General features: G+C 46.1%; 1 protein-coding gene across 1 annotated transcript in view; it reads right to left on the reverse strand.

The window, feature by feature from the left end:
* Nucleotides 1–541: 541 nt before the first annotated feature.
* ndnf (neuron-derived neurotrophic factor) overlaps nucleotides 542–25,801 on the reverse strand; it is a 32,362-nt gene continuing 7,102 nt past the window's right edge. The window contains 10 exon segments of the mRNA XM_080771252.1: nucleotides 542–4,079; nucleotides 6,466–6,726; nucleotides 7,250–7,341; nucleotides 7,344–7,371; nucleotides 7,374–7,423; nucleotides 7,897–7,918; nucleotides 7,921–7,961; nucleotides 7,964–8,068; nucleotides 12,528–12,652; nucleotides 15,972–16,181. Of these exon segments, the coding sequence (XP_080627378.1) occupies nucleotides 3,231–4,079; nucleotides 6,466–6,726; nucleotides 7,250–7,341; nucleotides 7,344–7,371; nucleotides 7,374–7,423; nucleotides 7,897–7,918; nucleotides 7,921–7,961; nucleotides 7,964–8,068; nucleotides 12,528–12,652; nucleotides 15,972–16,180 (1,782 nt within the window). The 5' untranslated portion in view covers nucleotide 16,181 and the 3' untranslated portion in view covers nucleotides 542–3,230.

Raw genomic sequence — 25,801 nt, forward strand, 5'->3', positions numbered from 1 at the left:
ACACACACAGTAAGTATCACATTATGCTTAGGTGGGCACAACTTGGGTGCTGTGTGTGTGTGTACCCTATAAACACAAAACACAAGCGCGCCCCTTTCAGCGAGCGATTGCCGCCGTGCCGCGAACAGCCCCGGCATAAAGAACACGACACCCAGGGTGACACAGGGATTAACTTGGTTTCTATATTTAGTATTTTATGTACATGAATATTGGCAGGACAAACTCTGTACAATGTGACACAGTGATAAACACACACAGACCTGCAGCGCACACACACACAGTCACACACACACGCACGCAGTCACACGCGCACACACACAGTCACACACACGCACGCACACAGTCACACACACACATGGGACAGGACGACTGACGCTTTAACCCAGTGGTTTTCAACCCTTTTCATATCAAGGTCCATAATTTATTCAGCCTTTAACCCATTTTGGTGTCGGCATCATGTCGTGCTTTAGCTATTGAAAAATAGCAGATCTACAAGCTCATAGCGCGCCACCGAGTGGCGCGCTATGAGCTTGTAGGTCTGCTATTTTTGAAAAATCGAAGAACGACTGACATAAAATACATTTTTAGAATCTGATCTCAAGTCAGAATGAAAACTGTCAGGATGTAGAAGACATTTTTAAAATCTGATCTCAGGTCAGAATGGGTTATAAGCCACCATTTGATGACATTTAGCCTCGCAGATCCAAGACTGAAGAATATTTGTTGTTTTGTCGTCGAATAGGACTTTGTCCACTATTCCAGGCCGTATTGATATTGGTAACATTAGGAGAGATATTAAAACAGGCAAACGTTGATTAAAACAACAATTATTCTCCATTCTCTAATTGTGTGTATAGAGAGAGACGTCTTGTAAATGCAGATGTTTAAGCAATAATGTATAACTCTTAAGAGCATACAATTATGAAACCGAATGGACGCCATGAGGGTTTCATTTGGTTTCAATTTACACTCTCAAGACTCAAATATCTATAAGGGTCGTCCATTTGGTTACCAACTCTCCATCGTTGAGCTGGGGACCACCTGGAACCCCCTAAAGGACCACCGGTGGTCCCCGGACCACCTGGAACCCCCTCAAGGACCACCGGTGGTCCCCGGACCACTTGAGACCCCCTAAAGGACCACCGGTGGACCACTGGTTGAAAACCACCGTTCTAGAGCAAAACACCGGCTGAGATACATTGGGAGCCGCAGTGGTGGGAAGTAACTAAGTACATTTACTTAAGTACGGTATACTTAAAGGAGCATTCAGTGATTTGGAACCCCCCCCCCCCCCCCCGGCCAACAGCACGCACCCCAAGGCCCGCCCCCGCTCGATCGTGATTGGCGGAAGGCCACTCTCTATCCTGATTGGATGAAGGCTGGGCCACCTATAGCCAAAAACGAAACCTAAGGTTTTTTGACCCCCAGGGGTTAACTGGGGACAGGGAGGAACTCCTTATATGGTCAGCACACTCTTTAGTTGAGCGGATTATCACAACAAAACAACAAAAAAAAGTGATATTTGAATGAAGTGAAATCACTGAATATGCCTTTTAAGTACGGTACTTAAGTAGAATTTTGAGGTATTTGTACTTGGGACTTGAGTATTTCCAATGTCCAACACGATTACTTCTACTCCACTAATATACATCTCGGATCCAAACATTGTACTTCTTCTACTACAAAACAACAAGAAATACGGTTGTGTATAATTGACAGGAAACTCCAAATAAACGTAACAAACGTTTGTAGATTTAGATTATTAATTATTACAAAAACACATGTTGAGTTCTTTGTCCACCACTGCAGGGAGGGGGGTGGTGGGGGGGGGGAATGTCTCGACTATACCACCATTTCCTCGTAGAACTGGAATAATAATCTTATTTTTCTCTCTTCCTCATAATAACAGTATAATAATAATTATCATCTTCGATAAAAAAAAACAAAAAACAATAAAACAACAAAAAAAGAGACATAAAAGTATACAATAATTTAAATCTCTCCTAAAACAACACGTATTGAATATGCACAGAGAGAGAGAGAGAGACAGAGAGAGACAGAGAGACAGTCAGAGAGAGAGAGAGAGAGAGAGACAGAGACAGAGAGAGAGCCAGAGACAGAGAGACAGTCAGAGAGAGAGAGAGAGAGAGAGAGAGAGAGAGAGAGAGAGAGAGAGAGACAGAGACAGAGACAGAGAGAGAGCCAGAGAGAGAGAGACAGACAGAGAGAGAGAGCGACAAACAGAGAGAGAGAGACAGAGAGACAGAAAAAACAAACAGTATCTTTCTCTAAAGTGTCTTTCTCTCCATTCCCAGCGGGGTGCGGGTAGGTAGGATGCCCAATTTGTTTCACCCTAAATCCGGGAAAACCTTTTACTTTTTTGGATACGATGTTGTTGCGAAAAGCGTGATCTTCATCCCAGCAGCACTCGGACCCGTGCTCTACCTCTGCCCGGGGGGAGATGCTCCATGCAGAGGAGACGGGACCTCTTCTCTTCTCCTCCGAGATGACAGAGGAGACGGGACCTCTTCTCCTCCCAGCTGACAGAGGAGACGGGACCTTAGCTGACAGAGGAGACGGGACCTCTTCTCCTCTCCTCCGAGCTGACAGAGGAGAGGGGACCTCTTCTCCTCCCAGCTGACAGAGGAGACGGGACCTTAGCTGACAGAGGAGACGGGACCTCTTCTCCTCCCAGCTGACAGAGGAGACGGGACCTCTTCTCTTCTCCTCCGAGCTGACAGAGGAGACGGGACCTCTCTTCCTGACAGCGGAGAGGGTGACGTTCCAAACAGAGGTTTAGGGCACCGCGGTATGGATCCCTAAAGCCCCGCCCGCCCCGCCCCCCCCGGCGACACATCGGAGCACCGTCCGGCCCGCCCCACGCTGCGGTCCGCCCCACGCTGCGGTCCGCCCCACGCTGCGGTCCGCCCCACGAGAAGAACGCGTAAACATAAATATACAAGGTCGATATCTCTTCTTCTTTCTCTACAAACAGTTCAGTCTCTGCCAAACGAACGAGTTGGGGGGGTTGGGGGGGGGGGGGGGGGAGTACTAGTCCAGTCTGTGTACAACACTCCTTCTTTTTTAGCAGGATAACCACTTAAACAAGTTAAATAAACTTCTTTTTTGTTTTTTAATATATATATTTATAATAGATTTATTCTTTTTTTTGTTTTGTGTTTGTTTGTATTGTTTCCTCCCTGTCAGAAAGAAGAGTCCCGTTCCTTTCTTTAGCAGTACTTCCGTGTTTTCACCAGTTTGCTCTGGTACTTGACGGAGTGTCCGCTGTGCGCCACCACGTAGACGTCCAGCAGGTAGGTCTTGCCGGCCTCCAGGCCGCCCACGGTCTCCGTGGTGACGGCCTTCTGCAGGTTGGCGCTGTGGAACCACTTGCACAGAACCTTCTCCGCCTTGCGCCGCGTCTCCGGCCCGGCGCACTGGTTCTGCTCGCGGCGCCGCTGCTCCTCCCCGTAGGCCTCGCTCACCTCGCGGCGGTACACGCAGTACTTCTGGCGCTCCTGCGTGCCCAGCCACGCCACCGTGGCCGAGGTGCAGGTGCGCAGCTTGTCGAAGGCCTTGATGCGCGTGTCCTCGGGCAGCGAGGGGAAGGGCTGCTTGCCGTGGGCCGTGGTCCGCGTGGTGGCGAGGACCTTCAGCGTGGAGGCGCCCTTGCGGGAGCCGCGCAGCCGGATCAGGTACTTGGCCTTGGGCTTGCCGCGCAGCGCGAACTGCCGCACGCCCTCCACGTTCTGCGAGAGGAGGAGCTTGCCGTCGCGGCGCACCTGCACCTGCACGGCGTCCGCCAGGCAGGCGTGCACGAAGAGCGTGAGCCGCTGGTGCGAGGAGACGGGCGCGAAGCGCAGGAACTTGCTGCCGCGGCGCTTGACGAAGACGTCCGTCACCTTGCCGTCCTTGAGCTCCAGCGTCTTCTGCCGCGCCTCCTCCTTGGTGCGCGCGAAGGTGCCCACGTACGCCGTGCTGGTGTTGGTGGCGGCGTTGACGGCGAACACGTCGAAGTAGTACTGCGTGTCGGGCTTCAGCTCCGACACGGTGAAGATGTTCTTGTTGCCGATGCACACCTGGGAACGAGACACGGGACGTTAGGAGTATTAATGATGCACACCTGGGTACGAGACACGAGACGTTAGGAGTATTAATGATGCACACCTGGGTACGAGACACGAGACGTTAGGAGTATTAATGATGCACACCTGGGTACGAGACACGAGACGTTAGGAGTATTAATGATGCACACCTGGGTACGAGACACGAGACGTTAAGAGTATTAATGATGCACACCTGGGTACGAGACACGGGACGTTAGGAGTATTAATGATGCACACCTGGGTACGAGACACGAGACGTTAAGAGTATTAATGATGCACACCTGGTACGAGACACGAGACGTTAGGAGTATTAATGATGCACACCTGGGTACGAGACACGAGACGTTAAGAGTATTAATGATGCACACCTGGGTACGAGACACGAGACGTTAAGAGTATTAATGATGCACACCTGGTACGAGACACGAGACGTTAAGAGTATTAATGATGCACACCTGGTACGAGACACGAGACGTTAAGAGTATTAATGATGCACACCTGGGTACGAGACACGAGACGTTAGGAGTATTAATGATGCACACCTGGTACGAGACACGAGACGTTAAGAGTATTAATGATGCACACCTGGGTACGAGACAACGAGACGTTAAGAGTATTAATGATGCACACCTGGGTACGAGACACGAGACGTTAAGAGTATTAATGATGCACACCTGGTACGAGACACGAGACGTTAAGAGTATTAATGATGCAGACCTGGGTACGAGACACGAGACGTTAAGAGTATTAATGATGCACACCTGGTACGAGACACGAGACGTTAAAGAGTATTAATGATGCACACCTGGGTACGAGACACGAGACGTTAAGAGTATTAATGATGCACACCTGGTACGAGACACGAGACGTTAAGAGTATTAATGATGCACACCTGGGTACGAGACACGGGACGTTAGGAGTATTAATGATGCACACCTGGGTACGAGACACGAGACGTTAGGAGTATTAATGATGCACACCTGGGTACGAGACACGAGACGTTAAGAGTATTAATGATGCACACCTGGTACGAGACACGAGACGTTAGGAGTATTAATGATGCACACCTGGGTACGAGACACGAGACGTTAAGAGTATTAATGATGCACACCTGGTACGAGACACAGGACGTTAAGAGTATTAATGATGCACACCTGGGTACGAGACACGAGACGTTAAGAGTATTAATGATGCACACCTGGTACGAGACACGAGACGTTAAGAGTATTAATGATGCACACCTGGTACGAGACAACGAGACGTTAAGAGTATTAATGATGCACACCTGGTACGAGACACGAGACGTTAGGAGTATTAATGATGCACACCTGGTACGAGACACGAGACGTTAAGAGTATTAATGATGCACACCTGGGTACGAGACACGAGACGTTAAGAGTATTAATGATGCACACCTGGTACGAGACACGAGACGTTAAGAGTATTAATGATGCACACCTGGGTACGAGACACGAGACGTTAAGAGTATTAATGATGCACACCTGGTACGAGACACGAGACGTTAAGAGTATTAATGATGCACACCTGGTACGAGACACGAGACGTTAAGAGACGAGCGTCAACTGTAATAATAATGATCATGAATTGCATTTTTATAGCAGCTTTTCCAAGTGCTTAAAGCACTTTACAATGGTTCATTCATTCATTCATTGGGAGGTGAATTGAAGGTTCATTCATTCATACATTGGGAGGTGAAGGTTCATTCATTCATACATTGGGAGGTGAAGCGGCGAACAGTCGACGCTGTAGCGTCCTCACTTCACACATTCACACACCGACGGTGGCGAGCTCAACTCATTGGCTCAACTCATCGGTAATGACTAAGACAAGCCAGTTCAGGTGATCTGGCAACACTTAAACCAAGAATAAATCTTCTCAAATCTTCTATATTGTCTATAGAGCTGTAGTAGTATAGGATGGAACTCATTGCTGCATTGCATAATAACCAATACAAATAACATAATACACGTTCTCAGTGGTTTTGACCAGACGGAAATACTAAGGTCTTCAACATCCCTCTCGTTCAAAATATGAACGCGAGGGAGATTATCCAGCGACTTTATCGTAATTACAGCGAGGTAAGCAAGCGGTTTTTATCTGGAACTTTCAGAGTAAAAGTTGCCATATCTGCGCGGCAACCCAAGCTGCTATTTTGAAAGAAATCCCAGCGCTGGGCGGGGCGAACGGTTCTCGAGTTACGTGGATTACAGACGTACACGTGCACAGACATACATACATTTATATATAGATAGATAGATCGTGATTGTGAACAATTGTTAAGTAATGTCTTTGTTAAAAATGTGTGACCAGCTCACGGGCATCCTAATAAACGACATACCTTCAGGATGTCGGGCGACGCGCGGGGCTTGGCGTTGGCGTAGCCGCCGCCGCCGCGGGAGATCTTGTTGCTGGTCAGCCCCCGCGGGTCCTTCATGGCGAACTCGTTGTTGTTGCCGTGGTCCGACGGCACGAAGCCGAAGTGGGCGAAGTCGAACGGGCTGAAGTCGCGGCACGGTTTGGGCATGCCGGGCATGAAGGCCTCGTCCTCACCGCCCGTCATCTTGGCCTCGGCCGCGCACATGCTCTTAAAGTTGTGCTCCTGCAAATGAAATGAAATGAAATTGAATTAAATCACGTTTATTTATAAAAAACACATTTTAAAAACAATTTCCCTTGTACCAAAAGTGCTGTACAGAACATCTCATCAACACGACAAATACAGGACAGTATAGGAGCACATTTACAAGCAAATCATTTTTTTATAATGATAATGTTTTTTAATAATGGGTTTTTAGCCTGTATTTTTTATAACGTCAATGGAGGGTGAAGTTCTAATATAGAGTAGGGGGATGATGTTCCACAGCCCAAGGGGGCTGGTGACAGAGAAAGCGCTGTGACCTCTTAACCATATTTGGGTTCTGTACAGTATGTACAGTATTCAATTTTTTTTTGATGCTGCTATATAAATATTTGAAGTTTTTAAGAAACCTTAGGTCAGGCCTTAGGCCTAAATGGGTTAAGATCAAACACACCAGTTACATGGTGACCCTTTGGTGTGGTTTGGGCTGTCGTTGCGGACAGGTGCGTTGACCTGAGGTGCCTCTTGTGGTGACCTGGCCTACCTTGTTGATGACCAGGCAGTAGTTGACGGGCTGCCCCATCAGGACTCCGGTGGGCGTGGGCTTCCAGGCCAGGGTGACCGTGGTGCGGCCAGCGCCGTCACGTCCACACGCGGGTCGTACGGACTGCTTCTGGGTACGGCTGATCGGACTCGGGCGTGGTGGTGGCGTCACAACCTGGGGGTGGGGGGGGGGGGGAGACTGGTGTTAACGGTTTGCTGAGAGTAATAAGATAAAGTTTGTTGCGAGGGGGGGTAGGGGACGGGTGAGGATATAGGGGAGCGCTCCCAGGACCTTCTAGCCGTGAGGCGACAGCACTCGACTGTGCTCTTTGAGAGCAGTTTTGAAGATTGATTTGTATTTGTGGCATATAGATAGTCGCTAAATCAATTCATCAATCCCTTGATTGAGCCAGGTGATCTGGGTTGAGGTTGTGGAGCGTCCCTCTGGTGGCATTGACGTTTAGGGAAGTGCTACTTCTTGAGTGGTTTCTGGGTGGACAGCAGCTCCAGTAAATGTACAGCAGCTCAGACTCTCAGTAAACGTACAGCAGCTCCCAGTAAACGTACAGGAAGTCTCCAGTAAACGTACAGCAGCTCCAGTAAACGTACAGCAGCTCCAGTAAACGTACAGAAGTTAGCTCCAGTAACGTACCTTGAAGTTGCTGTCCTTTCGTCGGTTGGATAGCAGCTCAGCTGGTAGAGGGCCGGCTGAGTGAGGAGGCCACGTAGGACTCCACGTCGTTGCCCTTGTAGGAGAACAGCTCCGTTCCTTCGTCCACCGTCACCTGTTGCTTCTGCTCCTCCAGAGGCTCAGGCTCTCCTACAGGGAGGGAGAAACACACAGGAAGACATGGTTAGACTTTAGACCAGGGAGAAACACACAAGAAGACATGGTTAGACTTTAGACCAGGGAGACAAACACAAAGACGATGTGTTTAGATTTAAGACCATCCATCCATCCATCCATACCATCTAACGATCACACATTTAGCTGGGACCTCAAGTTAAAAACCAGTGTTTCAGACACTGAACTAAAAAGAGGGACCACATGAGCCTTCAGTGACGCGTCCCTACTCCCTATCCTCGACATTCAGGCTTGTGGATCAGCTGTTTTCAGCCAAGAGAATAATTGGTGCAGAGAGAGAGCAAAAGGCAGGGGAACCAGAACAAAGTCCCGGGAGAACCCCGACAACTAAGTATTGACTTATGATATGATTTACATTTTAATGTTTTAGATCAGGCAATGTTTCAATGTTCTAGGACTGGTCAGAGATTTAGCGTGCAGACCAATGGACTGAGACCAATGGACACTGTTCTTGTTTGACAAGAAACTTATATTGTTTTTGTTTTCATGACGAGGATACAGTGAGGCACATATGATGCAATGACTGACTGTGCGAGCATGGTTCCGTCTTCGGACGTAGAGGTGCGCTGGTGATTGACAGCCTACACCTAAACCTAACCCTAGACCTTAACCTCAGTAAAACTATAACCTAAACCTAACCTCAGTCACAGTGGCTGGGGGGCGTTTCCAAGAACCTGAATCCGAAGATGATTCCCTCCTCGCACATCCATGTTGTATATGTATATATACTATAGTTAGGTATCTATCCATCTAGACAATATTCCAGTGATCCTACAGTAGATTTAGATTATGCTAAATCTAGAGTATTCATTTAACTCTCAGTGAGCCTACAGTAATGGGAACAAGCCATACAGTATACATAATGAACCCAATAAAACCCAAAAGTAAAAACTGACAAGGCAACATTGAGCCATAATATGATAGGAGATATTAAATGAAAACCACTTTCTCCTTTTAACCCATTTTGAGCAGTTAGCCTTTTGGTGTTAGCATTATGTTATGCTTTAGCTATTGAAAAATATCAGATCTACAAGCTCATAGCGCGCCACCGAGTGGCGCGCTACGAGCTTGTAGATCTGCTATTTTTGAAAAATCGAAGAACGACTGACAGAGAAACATAGCTTTTTCAGAAAACTGTCCGGATGTAGAAGACATTTGTAGAATCTGATCTCAGGTCAGAACGGGTTAAATTAGACTGGAGAGGAGAACGCACCAAAAGTGCTAAAAAAGAAACGAGTGCTAATCGCGCCTGCTCCCCCAAAGCCTGGCGGACGATTAGCCCCCTCAGCGAGCCCCCCGCGGCCCCCTGTTTTCACTGCAAACATCCCTAACCCATTCTATACGGGAACCCATTTTGGTGTTAGCATTATGCTATGCTTTAGCTATTGAAAAATAGCAGATCTACAAGCTCATAGCGCGCCACCGAGTGGCGCGCTACGAGCTTGTAGGTCTGCTATTTTTGAAAAATCGAAGAACGACTGACATTTCTAGAATCTGATCTCAGGTCAGAATGGGTTATAATTAGACCAGTGTGTGTCCAGTGGAAACCTTCGTATGAATCTGATCTCAGGTCAGAATGGGCTAAACATCACAGGCCTCGTATTCACACAGTCATTCCTCGGAAGCTCTCATAAGGAGCTCCTTGTGTTCCTCCTCCAGGTTAGAGGAGACAGTCTGGGCTCTTAGTTCAGCTTAGCAGAGGAACCATAATATTATGTTAGTCGACCAGAGAGAGTGCTGCACTAAAACAGATCTGCTCCCGGTCAGGGAGAGAGAGAGAGAGAGAGAGAGAGAGAGAGAGAGAGAGAGAGAGAGAGAGAGAGAGAGAGAGAGAGCAGCGCAGGCAAACACAGGAAGAGAGAAAACGGGGGAGTTACATGTATTTATCCAATTAGAGAGTTCCTCGTTAAGCGCGGAAGGAGGCCGCCGGCGCTGGCTGTGTCACTCCGTCTGTGGGAGGGGGGGTGGCGGTGGATCAGCGGTAGAGTGGCCAGTTCGAACCCTGTGGTCTCCTCCCCCAGAGTTTAGTGTCGAAGTGTCCTTGAGCAAGACACTGAACCCCTAATTGATCCTGATGTGCAGGTTGGTGCCTTGCATGGTTTCCGCCGCCATCGGTGTGTGATTGTGTGTGTGAATGAATGGGTGAATGTAATGCACTATCTATGTAAAGCGCCTTGGATGAAGGCGCTATGTATAAATGCACCATTTACCATCTAGCGAGTTTATAGCGTCTGATTGTTGGTTGAATGGCGCTGAATTCTTCCCACCGGTCTAGACGGACGAACGCGTCTTCAAACGCATCATTACTTAATGAATCATTTCAGGATATGTGACCTGAACCATGTCTCTCTCTCCCTCCTTCTCTCTCTCACACAGTTTACAATAGAGGCATTTAGCAGACGCTCTTAATCTGTAAGAGATTTACAGTAAGCGAGAACAACACAAGGTAATGCATCAAATGCAATGAGGGCGAGTGTGTTTTTTCTTTTTTTATATATATTTTTTTATCCCACAATTTTTGTAATCCATTTTTCACCCCTGTGTCAATCATCTACTGTGATCCTGGGCTCTACACACCCTCCACCAACCTAGTCCCCATATATGGGGGACAAGGGGAGAGCAATGGACTTGAACTCATGCTTCCTTCATGCCTGAGTGTCCAAGTTGCTCCTTTACACCTGACAGGGGGGAGTTTCCCTGGTTGGACGTATAGCGCGTGGAAGGAACACGTTATTCCAACCAGTTCCTTTCCCCTCCATCAGGCGCCCCGGCTGGCCAGGGGGAGGCAGTTTAGTAACCAGGATTACTGCATGTGTGTTTTAAGGCAAGCATTCCGGTCACCGCAGCCTCCTCCTACACGCGGAGACAGAGTGGGTGGGTGTGACTTTGAAGCGAGGGGAACAGCCTGGGGGCGGGGCAGGGTTTAAGTAAAGGGACGTAAATGGGTCCTGATTCGGGGGGGGGGGGGGGGGGGGGGGGGCTGTGGGCGGAGCCTGTCCCTTAGATTATATAGCCGTCTGTCCGCGAGGTCCGGCCCAGACATCATAAGTGGTCCCGGGCCAGACGCAGCAGCCTAATTAAACCCCACCAAAACACACTGAGTAGGTGTAATTGCGTGTGCGTGCGCATGCACGCGTGCATGTGTGTGTGCGTGCGTGCATATGTGTGTGTCCACGGGTTGTAATTATAAAACCGCTTCCAGTCCTGTGTGTGTATAATGTCGATCACCTGAGCCCTCAAATCCTTAAGTGTCGCTTATTCTGGGGTGAACACAAAAAAAGAAAGCCGATCTACAAGCTCACAAAACATGTCACATGCAATGTGAGGTGTTGACTGAGAGCTTGTAGATCGGCTGTTTTTTCTCCGGTTGCTCAGATGTTTAGTGTGGAGGGAGAACATCAAGGGCCCTCTCTAGGATCAGACCCTGAGGGGACTCTCTGGTCAGCTATAAGTATACACAGTGTGAGTTTAAGTGGTCAGAATGTCTTCTCCTTCACTCTGAGGACTCCTTCCTTCCTCGTGTCCAGCAGGTCATCATGGCCATGCTGGCTTTTAGGAGGAGCTGGGCTAGGCCTGAATGACCATAACAGCTCTGTAACGCTGAGAGTGTATACGGGTCCATTTGGTTTCATTTGTACCTTTGCACTCTCAGAGTTGATAAATTGGTTCCTTGCAAATAAAACATTTAACCCATTCTGACCTCAGATCAGATTCTAAAAATGTCTTCTACATCCTGACAGTTTTCTGAAAAAGCTATGTTTCTATGTCAGTCGTTCTTCGATTTTTCAAAAATAGCAGACCTATGAGCTTGTAGATCTGCTATTTTTCAATAACTAAAGCATAACATAATGCTGACACCAAAAGGAGTTCCCGCCCAGAATGGGTTAAGAAACATAATTTGCCATATCGTGTCATAGTAAGTAATAAGTAAACAATAACTTAATAAGTATACATATTCTGAAGAAAGCCTGGAGATTTATCGGCATTCAGTTTCAGGCTCTTATGATCAAAATAAGAGCATTATAATGTGTGTGTAAAAAAACAAGAAAATCCAAAATGTGCCACGGACAAGACCAAGTATTTGTCACGAATGTTTGTCCCTGAGCCCTCTCCACTGGAGTAAGTACAGTATGTATACAGTAGAGTTTAACATGGTGTCATCATGTACAGTATGGTGTCATGTATACAGTACCTGAGGCCTCTCCACTCCTCTCCTCTGGCAGCTCAGAAGTACAGTATATATACAGTAGAGTTAACATACTGTACATGTACAGTATGGTGTCATGTATACAGTAACTGAGGCCTCTCCTCTGGCTGCTCATAAGTACAGTATATAATACAGTAGAGTTTAACATGGTGTCATCATGTACAGTATGGTGTCATCATGTACAGTATGGTGTCATGTATACAGTACCTGAGGCCTCTCCACTCCTCTCCTCTGGCAGCTCCTGCAGCGTCAGCTTCCACTCCAGAGGAGCGTCGCACGGCGTCACCGTGACGGAGAGCGGCGTGTTGTCTTCCTCCACCACAAAGTAGTACCTGCAGAGAAACGAGGACTTAGTTCCATGTAACACACCACGCAGGAGGACTTAGTTCCATGTAACACACGGACGTAGGAGGACTTAGTTCCATGGTAACACACAACGCAGGACTTAGTTCCATGTAACACACAACGTAGGAGGACTTAGTTCCATGTAACACACGACGTAGGAGGACTTAGTTCCATGTAACACACCACGCAGGAGGACTTAGTTCCATGTAACACACGACGTAGGAGGACTTAGTTCCATGTAACACACAACGCAGGACTTAGTTCCATGTAACACACAACGTAGGAGGACTTAGTTCCATGTAACACACGACGTAGGAGGACTTAGTTCCATGTAACACACGACGTAGGAGGACTTAGTTCCATGTAACACACAACGCAGGACTTAGTTACATGTAACACAACGCAGGAGGACTTAGTTTCATGTAACACACCACGCAGGAGGACTTAGTTCCATGTAACACACGACGCAGGAGGACTTAGTTTCATGTAACACACCACGCAGGAGGACTTAGTTCCATGTATCGCACAACGCAGGAGGACTTAGTTCCATGTACACACCACACAGGAGGACTTAGTTTCATGTAACACACCACGCAGGAGGACTCAGTTCCATGTAACGCACAACACAGGAGGACTTAGTTTCATGTAACACACAACGCAGGAGGACTTAGTTTCATGTAACACACGACGCAGGAGGACTCAGTTCCATGTAACGCACAACACAGGAGGACTTAGTTTCATGTACCGCCATGTTGACGTTGTGAGCACAACGTCATTATCATCGCATTAACATGTCATAAGTTCTCCAGTGTGTTCTGGGGAAATATTACAGTTATCCGGCAATACTAACATGGGACTGTTATGCTACTGTAGTGCATGCAGCGATATTTACCCCCCCCCCCCTCTATAATCGGCCTCTCTCTCTCTCTCTCTCTCAGAGAGAGATTCAAAGGAACTCTATTGGCATGAGAAAACATACGTTTACTGTACATATATACATACAGTACCAATATGTGGGAACAAAACAATCAAGATAAAACAATGTAGGTACAAATAGATATTGATTATAAATAGGAATGAAAAAAGAAAAGCGTAAACAGAGCTGTGTTACATTAACACTTTGAGGGAATCATATCTTGTGAAACAAATGTGCATTTTCTGTCAGACATAGTTGTACATCCATATAGGAGAGGTTAGTATAAACTCTAGAGAGTTGAAAGTTGTATTTCAATGTTTTGCATCCACTTGTATAGGGGTATCAAAACTTTTGCGACAAGTACAAGCAATTTAATTGAATTAAAGTTAGTCTCTCTCTCTCTCTCTCCCCCCTCTCTCTCTCTCCCTCTCTCTCCCTCTCTCTCTCTCTCTCTCTCTCTCTCTCTCTCTCTCTCTCTCTCTCTCTCTCTCTCTCTCTCTCTGACCTTGGCCTGCTCGCCAACAAGCTGGCAGACGGTCAATTCCACCGACACGACTTCTTTCACATCAATTATTTATTTTCACGTCAACATATCGTTTCATGTTACAGTAGGGATGGGGGGGGGGGGGGGGGTGACGCTTCCTATCTATTTACAGTAAAGGAGACCATCAACAGGTCTAATGTGTTCCTCTAACCGTTTACAGCTGAGTCGACACGATCCATGTAATGCAAGTGCGAGTGCCAGTAATATCTCGGACGATCGCTATAAAGCCCCCGGAGACTCACGAACACACTACGAAATCTAAGAATAACAGCTTAGGTAGGCGTTCAGGAGACTCACGAACACACTACGAAATCTAAAAACAGCTTAGGTAGGCGTTCAGGACACTCACAAGAGTCACAAACACACTACGAAATCTAAAAACAGCTTAGGTAGGCGTTAAGGAGACTCACGAACACACTACGAAATCTAAAAACAGCTTAGGTAGGCGTTCAGGAGACTCACAAACACACTACGAAATCTAAAAACAGCTTAGGTAGGCGTTCAGGAGACTCACAAACACACTACGAAATCTAAAAACAGCTTAGGTAGGCGTTCAGGAGATTCACGAACACACAACGAAATCTAAAAACAGCTTAGGTAGGCGTTCAGGAGACTCACAAACACACTACGAAATCTAAAAACAGCTTAGGTAGGCGTTCAGGAGACTCACAAACACACTACGAAATCTAAAAACAGCTTAGGTAGGCGTTCAGGAGATTCACGAACACACAACGAAATCTAAAAACAGCTTAGGTAGGCGTTCAGGAGACTCACAAACACACTACGAAATCTAAAAACAGCTTAGGTAGGCGTTCAGGAGATTCACGAACACACAACGAAATCTAAAAACAGCTTAGGTATGCGTTTAGGACTCACAAACACACTACGAAATCTAAAAATAACAGCTTAGGTAGGCGTTCAGGAGACTCACGAACACACTACGAAATCTAAAAACAGCTTAGGTAGGCGTTCAGGAGATTCACGAACACACAACGAAATCTAAAAACAGCTTAGCTAGGCGTTTAGGACACTCACAAACACACTACGAAATCTAAGAATAACAGCTTAGGTTGGTCAGCAGTGGTGATTTCTTCGACTACAAACAATGATGAAAAATGTTCCGTCAACAAATAAAAACTAGACAAAAATGTCTAGTTTTTATGTTATGGTGGAGAAGAGATCCAGAAGAACATAAAAAGACAAGTCATTTTATGTTTGGTTTTGGCGTTCTGTAAATAGAATCGGTTCCATCGTGTTGTTCACACTGTTCTGAGCTTATGTGGACTTTTCACTGTCTGATATACAATTATACAATTATACAATACCAGCGGATCTCAAAACCGTATGATTTCAAGCAGCGTTCCCACACATTTTTACAAATGAATTTCCCCAAACTTTTCAAGAATATTTAACCCAATTTCCAGGCCAGAAAAAATTCCAAACCTTTTCCAGTACAGGAATATGTTTGTTTTGTTTTTTCATTTTCAAAAATATCTCCAGGAATTTAATTCACCGTGGAAAGTAACCCTATTTAATCCATTTTGACCTGAGATCAGATTCTAAAAATGTCTTCTAACATCCTGACAGTTTTCTGAAAAAGCTATGTTTCTATGTCAGTCGTTCTTCGATTTTTCAAAAATAGCAGACCTGCAAGCTCATAGCGCGCCACTCGGTGGCGCGCTATGAGCTTGTAGATCTGCTATTTTTCAATAGCTAAAGCATAACGTAATGCTAACACCAAAAGGGATAGGACAGGTTGAGAACCACTGTATGTCCCAAAAGGATCCTGACGCTGCGATGCGAGCCGCTTCGTCTCGTATATTTCTGCCCCCTCGCCAACGCTCACCTTTTGGGCGTGTCCCTGAACAGGTAGCCGCTGATCTCAGCTCCATCGGGTATGACGGAGGAGTCGTGGAACAGCGACTTGTCTCTGATCTGCATCTGGAAGAGACCCTCGTCACGCGTGGGCAGCTTCTGGCCCGACGTGGCCCCCAGCAGCAGCAGGAGCAGCGATCCCATCCTCCACACCTCCACAGCTCTGCTGCACAGCCTCATCCTGGAGGGAAAGGAAAGGTACCATGTTTACCCAGGATAACTGGACTAAGCTCAAGAACTTGTTTACAGCCAGGCCCTGCTCATAGAACATTTCATGGTAGGGGTTCAATGCCTTGTCCATAAAGGGCACTTCAGCGGTGGTAATTTTAACGTGCCGGTCCGGGGATACGAACTAGCGACCTTCCTATATCAAGACCACTCCGCAAACTGTTCGGCCACCGCTGCCCCAAACAGGGAACCAACACGCACTTAATGTGACTATAGGACAACATGCTAAATGGTGTATATGGTGCATTTATATAGCGCCTTTATCCAAGGCGCTTTACATAGATTGTGCATTACATTCACCCATTCACACACACATTCACACACCGATGGCGGCAGAAACTATGCAAGGCACCAACCAGCACATCAGGAGGAATCACTAGGGGTTTAGTGTCTTGCTCAAGGACACTTCGACACTAACTCTGGGGGAGCACCACAGGGATCGAACTGGGAACTTTGCTTGTGTGTGTGTGTGTGTGTGTGTGTGTGTGTGTGTGTGTGTGTGTGTGTGTGTGTGAGAGAGAGAGAGAGAGAGAGAGGAGTACAGGACAGAACAAGAATAATGTATAAACACAGCACTGTAATAGACTGGTTTGATCACAATGACACGCATGTCAATTCACTACAAGATATTCCAAATGCCCCAGATATTGTGTTCATCAATGAAATTAGAAAAACTGTCACAATATATTTGAAATAGGCTGCACATTTGATTTGTATATGGACACTTGTTTTACATCCAAACTTATGAAATATCAGCTTCTGGTGGAACGTATTATGGCCTTGGGATATATAACTGTCAACTTATTGTCCTTGTATTTGGAAGTCTGGGCCATGTCCATAAACTTGTGCTCAGGGGTCTGGGTGGATTGCAAAAGACAAATGCAAAAAAGCTGGCTAAATACTGCTCTGTCTCAGCTACTATGGGCAGTCTGTCTGTCTGGAGAAGGCGTTGTTTCATTTATCCCTAGGTGGCTGCAAAAAACCCCAAAACAAACATCCTGTCTAGTAGTGTCAAGTAATAGTATGTCATCAATGTGCTATATATGTTTTTCTTTTCCCTCTGTGTGTTAAGCATGTGCAGCAGCTATATCTGGTTGGACCATATAATGTATAACCTAATTCTGATCAGTGTTTGGATCTATTGTATTACGCCTCTTGTGCAGATCCAAATAAAATAATTCAAATGTGCATGTCTGTCTGTGGTTTGGTTTCGTTTGCAGTCATATTCAGACGGCATTATAATCACGTGTGTTTTCTGTCTTTGTTTTTAGTTTTGTATCATATTTTGTCTCAAAACTCAGTGTACTGTTGGTTTGGCCCGGAGACAATGTGTCCAGAGCAATTATTTCATCCGTTAAAAATTGGAATTAAAAAGTCCACACAGTGTACTTTATGGATGTCGCTCTCTCTCTCTCTCTCTCTCTCTCTTCCAATCCACTAAAACACATCATATCATTCTACGTCAGCAGTATTTTGGTTCTGAGATCAAGTTTTAAATTGTACTTGGTTGGCAGTTATAGTTTATTTTGTGTCACTTCTTATTTCTGTTGCACTTTACAAAATAAAAGTATTATGTCGAGATAGTAGCATCAGCTTTTCTCCACTTTCATCATAACCTCCAGAACAGCCAGCAGGGCAGAGTGTGATAACCAGAAAGGCACACGGTGCAACCCTGAGAGTACATCCGACACTTTAAAGTGTAAAAGCAGACCGTTATAGGATTTGATAGACAATGGAAAGTGTGACTGAATAGAGTTGTTTTGCGATACCGATACTGGTATCAGTTACTCGGGCCGATACACCCCCCCCCCCCCCCCCTCTCGTATACTCGGAACCGGCCCCCGATATTTTGACCCGAGTACCAAACCATCAAATTGACACTAGTCTGACCACAACACTGCTGCAAATCGCCAGAAATAGACTATCTACAAACATAAATGACAACTGACTATAGTGTAGATCGGAGACCCGTCTGCATCTATGAGGAAAAAAGGGGGTAAAGTAAGTGGTAAAATAAAGTACTCGTGTCGGTACTTTTTATCGGCGAGTACTACAAAATGAAGTACTTGTACTGGTACTTTTTTTTTTATCGGGACAACTGTAAGTATGAATCTATATAAAAGCATGCATCCAGCATAGCCAGTAGCCAGTGATATAAAAGGGAGCATAGCCAGTAACCAGTGACCAGTAACCAGTGACCAGTACCCAGTGATAAAGGGAGCATAGCCAGTAGCCAGTAGCCAGTACACAGTAACCAGTACCCAGTGATAAAGGGAGCATAGCCAGTAGCCAGTAGCCAGTAACCAGTACCCAGTGATAAAGGTCAGACGGCGGTGGGGATACAGAGCCTCAGGTGAAACAGGCTCACATATCCCACCCCCCCCACCCCCAGCCTATTGATCTGTGAGCGCATCGATTGCAGCTGATGGGAAGGGAAGGGAAGGGAAGGGAAGGGAAGGGAAGGGAACACGCCAAATCCCTGGAGATTTAATCAGCGTAATGACGGCGGTGGATTAGCCAGATACTTCACTGTCTGCCATTTACCGAGAGAGAGAGAGGGCGAGAGAGACAGAGAGAGAGAGGGAGAGAGAGAGAGAGAGAGAAGGGTGTCCTTTTAATGACCTCTCTCACTTCACCCTGTCTTTCTTCTGTTCTTAGGCCCTGATCACCCCCCCCCCCCCTCCCCCTCCCCCTTTTTCCATCTCTTCCAGAACAGATATGCTATAATCTCTCCTCGACGTTCACACGTGTGAAAGTATAAGCCATTCTGTGCGGGAACCCCTTTTGGTGTTAGCATTATGCTATGCTTTAGCTATTGAAAAATAGCAGATCTACAAGCTCATAGCGCGCCACCGAGTGGCGCGCTACGAGCTTGTAGGTCTGCTATTTTTGAGAAAATCGAAGAACGAACGACATACGTACTAGAAACATAGCTTTTTCAAAAAGCTGTCAGGATGTAGAAGAACATTTTTACTAGAATCTGATCTCAGGTCAAAATGGGATAAGCCATATCCCTGCTGTTGCACGGTGGGAATGTCACACCGTGCACGTTCCCTCACTAGGAGAGAAAGTGAGACCCAAAGAAAGAAAGAAATAAAGGCCTAATATAACGCCAGATGTTTACTTTGTCTGAAGATACAAATGGTGTCGCAAACCAAACGCGCCTCCTCCTCCCGTCAAACAGCCCGACCTGCTACAACGATCAGGTCAAACAATGAGTCTATTCTATACGCAGTGATCTACATTTAGATGATTTACAGTCGTGTCGCTGTCGTCCCAATGTTGTCTTGTTGTGGGTAGAGCGGTTTGTTTGATTTACAGTACATTGGAGCGGATGGCTTCACTCACTATTGGACAACTAGAAGCCAGTAGTTTGTTTGATTTACATTGGAGTGGATGCAGGCTCACTAACTATTGGACAACTAGAAGCCACATAGCTGCCAATTGGGCTCAACCGCACCACTTACTTACTTCTTTCCTATTGGTTTGGGTTCATGCCCGGGTCAAAGTTCACCGACGGTGAACTCCCACACACACACACACGCACACACGCTGAAATGGAGCGCTACCTTTAGCCCTCGGAATGGAGGTGAACAGTATACGCTTCTTGAAGGGTATGTTTGAAAAGTCAAACCGCACACACACACACACACACACACACACACACACACACACACACACACACACACACACACACACACACACACACACACACACACACACACACACACACACACACACACACACACACACACACACACACACACACACACACACTACATAATGTATAGCATAGTAGTATGTATAGTTTATATGTATAGTTTCATTATATAGATATTCCACTGTTACTTTCTTAGCTTACGCATGTTTCATGATAAATGCTTTTATGTGATGTATTCCCATGCTTTTTTGTTCTTGCTTAATGTAAGTCGCTCTGGATTAAGAGCGTCTGATAAATGCCTACATTGCTAAATGCCTAAATTGTATAACAGCTTACATTCATTGTCTTTAAATATTGTATTTGAAACTGAAGGATGATCAAATAAACTAAACTAAATTAAACTAAACTAAACTAAACACACGCACAGTGCACACGCTACACACACACACACACACACACACACACACACACACAGTGCACACGCTACACACACACGCGCCACCATGCTAAATACCCACTTCATTACTTTGTGATGTGATGTGCCTTCTAAAACACAACCCAGGGAGAGAGAAGGCCCATTGACAGACAGACGCTGTCAGGGTTCTCTCTCTTCTCTTGTTGTCTGGGCCCGTCACACGGTCACACCACTAGACTTCACAGAGCTAAAGAAAGAAAAGCCTTCTTGAGTAAAGTGGTACTTTGAGGTTTTCTTTCTGACTGACTCACACACACACACACACACACACACACACACACACACACACACACCCACACCCAGATCCTTATCTCTCCATCCAGCTTGTCTCGTTCCACTTCAGACGCGTGTCGGCGCGGAACAAAGACATGTCTATTAATACGCAAGACAGCGCTGGCGGTGGCGGTGTGTGTACGTTCGTACGTACGGAGCGGTGCTCAGGGCTGTCTTTGGTGCCGTCCCACTACAGTACAGTACAGTACAGTACAGCGCACCACACACACACACACACACACACACACACACAGGAGGAGGAGGGCCCCCCCTCCCCTCTGCTCTCAGCGCCGTAGCCCCCCGGGCGGACTGACTGCGTTATCAAATCCACAACGAAGACTGGCTGAACCACAGCCATGTCGTCAGCTCTACCGTCTGCTCTCACTCACTCTACGGCTGTCTGTCTGTAGCAGCAGTTCCATCTCTCCTCCTGCCCAGTTTAACCCATTCTGAACGGGAACTCATTTTGGTGTCAGCATCATGTTATGCTTTAGCTATTGAAAAATAGCAGATCTACAACCTCATAGCGCGCCACCGAGTGGCGCGCTATGAGCTTGTAGGTCTGCTATTTTTGAAAAATCGAAGAACGACTGACATTTTTAGAATCTGATCTCAGGTCAGAATGGGTTCATCAGACCAGTGTGTGTCCAGTGGAAACCTCGTATGAATCTGATCTCAGGTCAGAATGGGTTAAGACATTAAGACATACCCGCGGTCGGAACCTTTGATGTTTTTGCGCTGCGTGCAATGTGGATACATGTCTCCCCCTCCCCCTCCCCCCTCCCCCCCACCATCACCACCACGTGCTTCCTCACAAGTCGCACGTTAAAGTGCCCGAGCTACAGTCAATATTTCTCCCCCCTGTACCAAACATCCCAAAGGGCTATATTATTGCCACTAAACATTACGTTGGCCCACATGATCCGGATTCAGAGTTAAATGGTAAATGGTGCATTTATATAGCGCCTTGATCCAAGGCGCTTTACATAGATTGTGCATTACGTTCACCCATTCACAGTACTACATTTTCACACACACACACACACACACACGCACACACACACACACACATTCATACACCGATGGCGGTGGAAACCATGCAAGGCACCAACCAGCACATCAGGAGCACTTAAGGGTTCAGAGTCTTGCTCAAGGACACTTCCACACTAAAATGGTAAATGGTGCATTTATATAGCGCCTTTATCCAAGGCATTACATTATCCAAGGCATTACATTCACCCATTCACACACACATTCATACACACATTCACACACCGATTGCGGTGGAAGCCATGCAAGGCACCAACCAGCACATCAGGAGGAGCAATTTGGGGTTCAGTGTCTGCCCAAGGACACTTCGACATGTAGACAGGAGGAGGAGCCGGGATTCTAACCGCCGACCCTTGGATCATTGGACGACCTGCTCTGCTCTATACCTCTTGAGCCACAGTCGCCCTATAACTCCCGGGGAGCCTGCATGGGTTTCGAACTGGCAACCTTGCGGTTACCTTCCAGCCACCGCCTGCACCGCAGTTAGTGTGGAAGTGTCCTTGAGCAGGACTGAAACCCCAAATTGATCCTGGCTGGTGCCTGGTTTCCACTGCCATCGGTGTATGTATGAATGTGTGTGAATGTGTGAATGGGCATAATCTATGTAAAAATGGTGCTATAATATAAATGCACCATTTTCCCGTTTCCCACGCCATGGCGCTCTGACTGAACCCGTCCCACTCGTTGCCGTGCGTATTAACCCATTCTGACCTGAGATCAGATTCATACGAGGTTTCCACTGGACACACACTGGTCTGATTAACCCATTCGGACCTGAGATCAGATTCTAAAAATGTCAGTCACTCTTCAATTTTTCAAAAATAGCAGACCTAAAAGCTCGTAGCGCGCCACTCGGTGGCGCGCTACGAGCTTGTAGATCTGCTATTTTTCAATAGCTAAAGCATAACATGATGCTATAACACCACAATGGGTTCCCGTTCAGAATGGGATAAAGAACACAGCCCTGCGCCGTTCTCATGCCACGCCAGCGGAAACCCTTTCACCGAAAATAAAACATCAAAAACACAGAGCCGCATCTGGAACAAATAAGGCCTAATGTTTAATTAGAGCGAGGAGAATGTTGTATGATCGTAATTTGGTGGGGGGGGGGGGGGGGGGAGATAATTTTAACCCATTCTGGGCGGGAACCCCTTTTGGTGTTATAGCAATATGCTATGCTTTAAAGCTATTGAAAAATTGCAGATCTACAAGCTCGTAGCGCGCCACCGAGTGGCGTGCTACGAGCTTGTATAGGTCTGCTATTTTTGGAAAAATCGAAGAACGACTGACATAGAAACATAGCTTTTTCAGAAAACTGTCAGGATGTAGAAGACATTTTTTTTAATCTGATCTCAGGTCAGAATGGGTTAACCCATTTTGGGCGGGAACCCCTTTTGGTGTTAGCAGTATGTTATGCTTCAGCTTTTGAAAAATAGCAGATCTACAAGCTCATAGCTACGAGCTTGTAGGTCTGCTATTTTTTTAAACTGTCAGGATTTAGAAGACATTTTTAAGAATCTGATCTCAGGTCAGAATGCGTTAACCCATTCTGACCGGGAACCCGTTTTGGTGTTTAGCATCATGTCATGCTTTAGCTATTGAAAAATAGCAGATCTACAAGCTCATAGCGCGCCACCGAGTGGCGCGCTACGAGCTTGTAGGTCTGCTATTTTTGAAAAATCGAAGAATGACTGACATTTTTAGAATCTGATCTCAGGTCAGAATGGGTTCATCAGACCAGTGTGTGTCCTAGTGGAAACCTCGTATGAATCTGATCTCAGGTCAGAATGGGTTAAAGAACCACCATTCTTCTGTGCGTTAGAATCTGATCTCAGGTCAGAACGGGTTAAGGCCCGGTTGTGAGTCCGCCCGCAAATCGTGTCAACTTTGTTTTGCATGCCCGCCGCGGCGCTCGCTCTTTATTTATTTATATATTTATCTATTTATTCATTTATTTATTTTTTTCAAAGTTTGGTTTCCGGAGACCAGAACTTTGTTCCAACACAAAACCTTTTGGTGGAGTGAGGGAGGGAGGGAGGGAGGGAGGGAGGGAGGGAGAAAAAAAAGGAAAAAGCTTAAAAGCCTCCTGATGCGTTTTAGATTCAGGGAAACTTTAGTGGAACGCTGAAGCACTGAGTAAGCGGATTTAAACGCTGGATGGGAACCGGTTTCTAGAGTCTAGACTCTATAACTGATAGATGAAGCAACATGGAGCATTTCTCCAATAGCTGATGTTTAACCCATTTTGACCTGAGATCAGATTCTACAAATGTCTGTTTGAAAATGACAGTGTTCTGAGAAAAAGCTATATGTTTCTATGTCAGTCGTTCTTCGATTTTTCAATAATAGCAGACCTATACAAGCTCGTAGTGCGCCACTCGGTGGCGCGCTACGAGCTTGTAGATCTGCTATTTTTAAATAGCTAAAACATAACGTAATGCTATAACACCAAAAGGGGTTCTCGCCTAAAATGGGTTAACCCATTTTGACCTGAGCTCGATTCTACAAATGTCTTCTGAAAACCCTAATGTTTCTATATCAATGGTTCTCATCTTTTTTTCATGTCAAGGACCCCCAGAATTATCTGTATTTGGCCGCGGACCCCCCATCTGAAAATATGTTATTCCGGGGACCCCCCTTCCCCGCCCAAGAAGCAAAGATTTGAGTTGAAAACGTTCACTCAGAAAGAATATATATTCAAAGATTTTCGCGCCACATTTTCGCGATTTCTTTTCAAAAATAGCAGACCTATAGAAGTTCATAGCGCGGCACTCGGTGCCGCGCTATGAACTTGTAGATCTGCTATTTTTCAATAGCTAAATTATAACATAAACATAAAAACACCAAAAGGGGTTCCCGGCCAGAATGGGTTAAAAAACACCCCACGGCGATCAATCAATCAAATCAATCCCCCCCCCCCAAAAAAAAACACAATGCCATAATGATGCTTCTGAAAAAAAGAAAAAAGAAAACTGCTCTAAATCAAGTATAATTCCAGAGCTTGTCAACTTGGCAGACGACTCCATCTATCAGCAATCTATCAGCAAAAACCTCCTTCATGTACATACAGTAAGAGAGAGTAGACGTTCTCATGCCATTATTATAATACGGGGCTGCTTGATTATGATTACAGCTCCGAGGCAAAACATGGAAACACGTACTATAGAAATTTACATTTCTGCAATAACCCATTTTGTGCGGGAACCTGTTTTGGTGTTATAGCATTACGTTGTGCTTTATAGCTATTGAAAAATAGCAGATCTACAAGCTCATAGCGCGCCACCGAGTGGCGCGCTACGAGCTTGTAGGTCTGCTATTTTTGAAAAATCGAAGAACGACTGACATATAGAAACATAGCTTTTTCAGAAAACTGTCGGGATGTATAGAAGAACATTTTTTGAATCTGATCTCAGGTCAGAATGGGATAACAACCCTGACCCTGGAGGACACTTTGCGGGGCCATTATTACTACACAAAGCCAACGGGGGGATTATTTACAGCCACAGCGCTGGTTGTTCACACCATGTCCTCACATGTCCCACATGGATGCAATCTTTTCTCCATCATGACCATCAATCAGACCCCGACTCATTACCGTCATCGGTCGGTACGTTCATGACCAGATTAAAGTCAAATTAAAGTGTTTGACAAAGCACTGTATAGGACTGTGGATGAACCAGACAGCTGCTCACACACAACAACCAGAGAGCTGCTCACCAGAGAGCTGCTCACACAACAGAGAGCTGCTCACACACCAGAGAAGCTGCTCACACAACAACATGCAAACCTTCCACGGTGAAAATAACTCACAATTCACCCAAAACAATGACATGGTGACAGCTATAGCTCGGTTTGTGTTGTCTCTCTGTGTGCACAGACAGTACAGTACAGTACAATACTACAGCAGCAGGTACTCATGGTGGGGTCCAGGAACCCCCAGGCTAAATAGCTTGGAACCAAATGGACCCTTATGAGCCTGTACCTCAGAGTGTGTAGTATACAAATGGACCCTAATGAGTCTGTACCTCAGAGTGTGTAGTTTAGGGTCCATTTGTATACAAATGGACCCTAAACGGGTGTCAAAATGTCAATTTGGGTCAAAGTGTCAATTTGG

Source organism: Protomyctophum bolini (assembly GCF_963924005.1).
Source record: "Protomyctophum bolini genome assembly, chromosome: 8".
Taxonomy (NCBI): Eukaryota; Metazoa; Chordata; class Actinopteri; order Myctophiformes; family Myctophidae; genus Protomyctophum; species Protomyctophum bolini.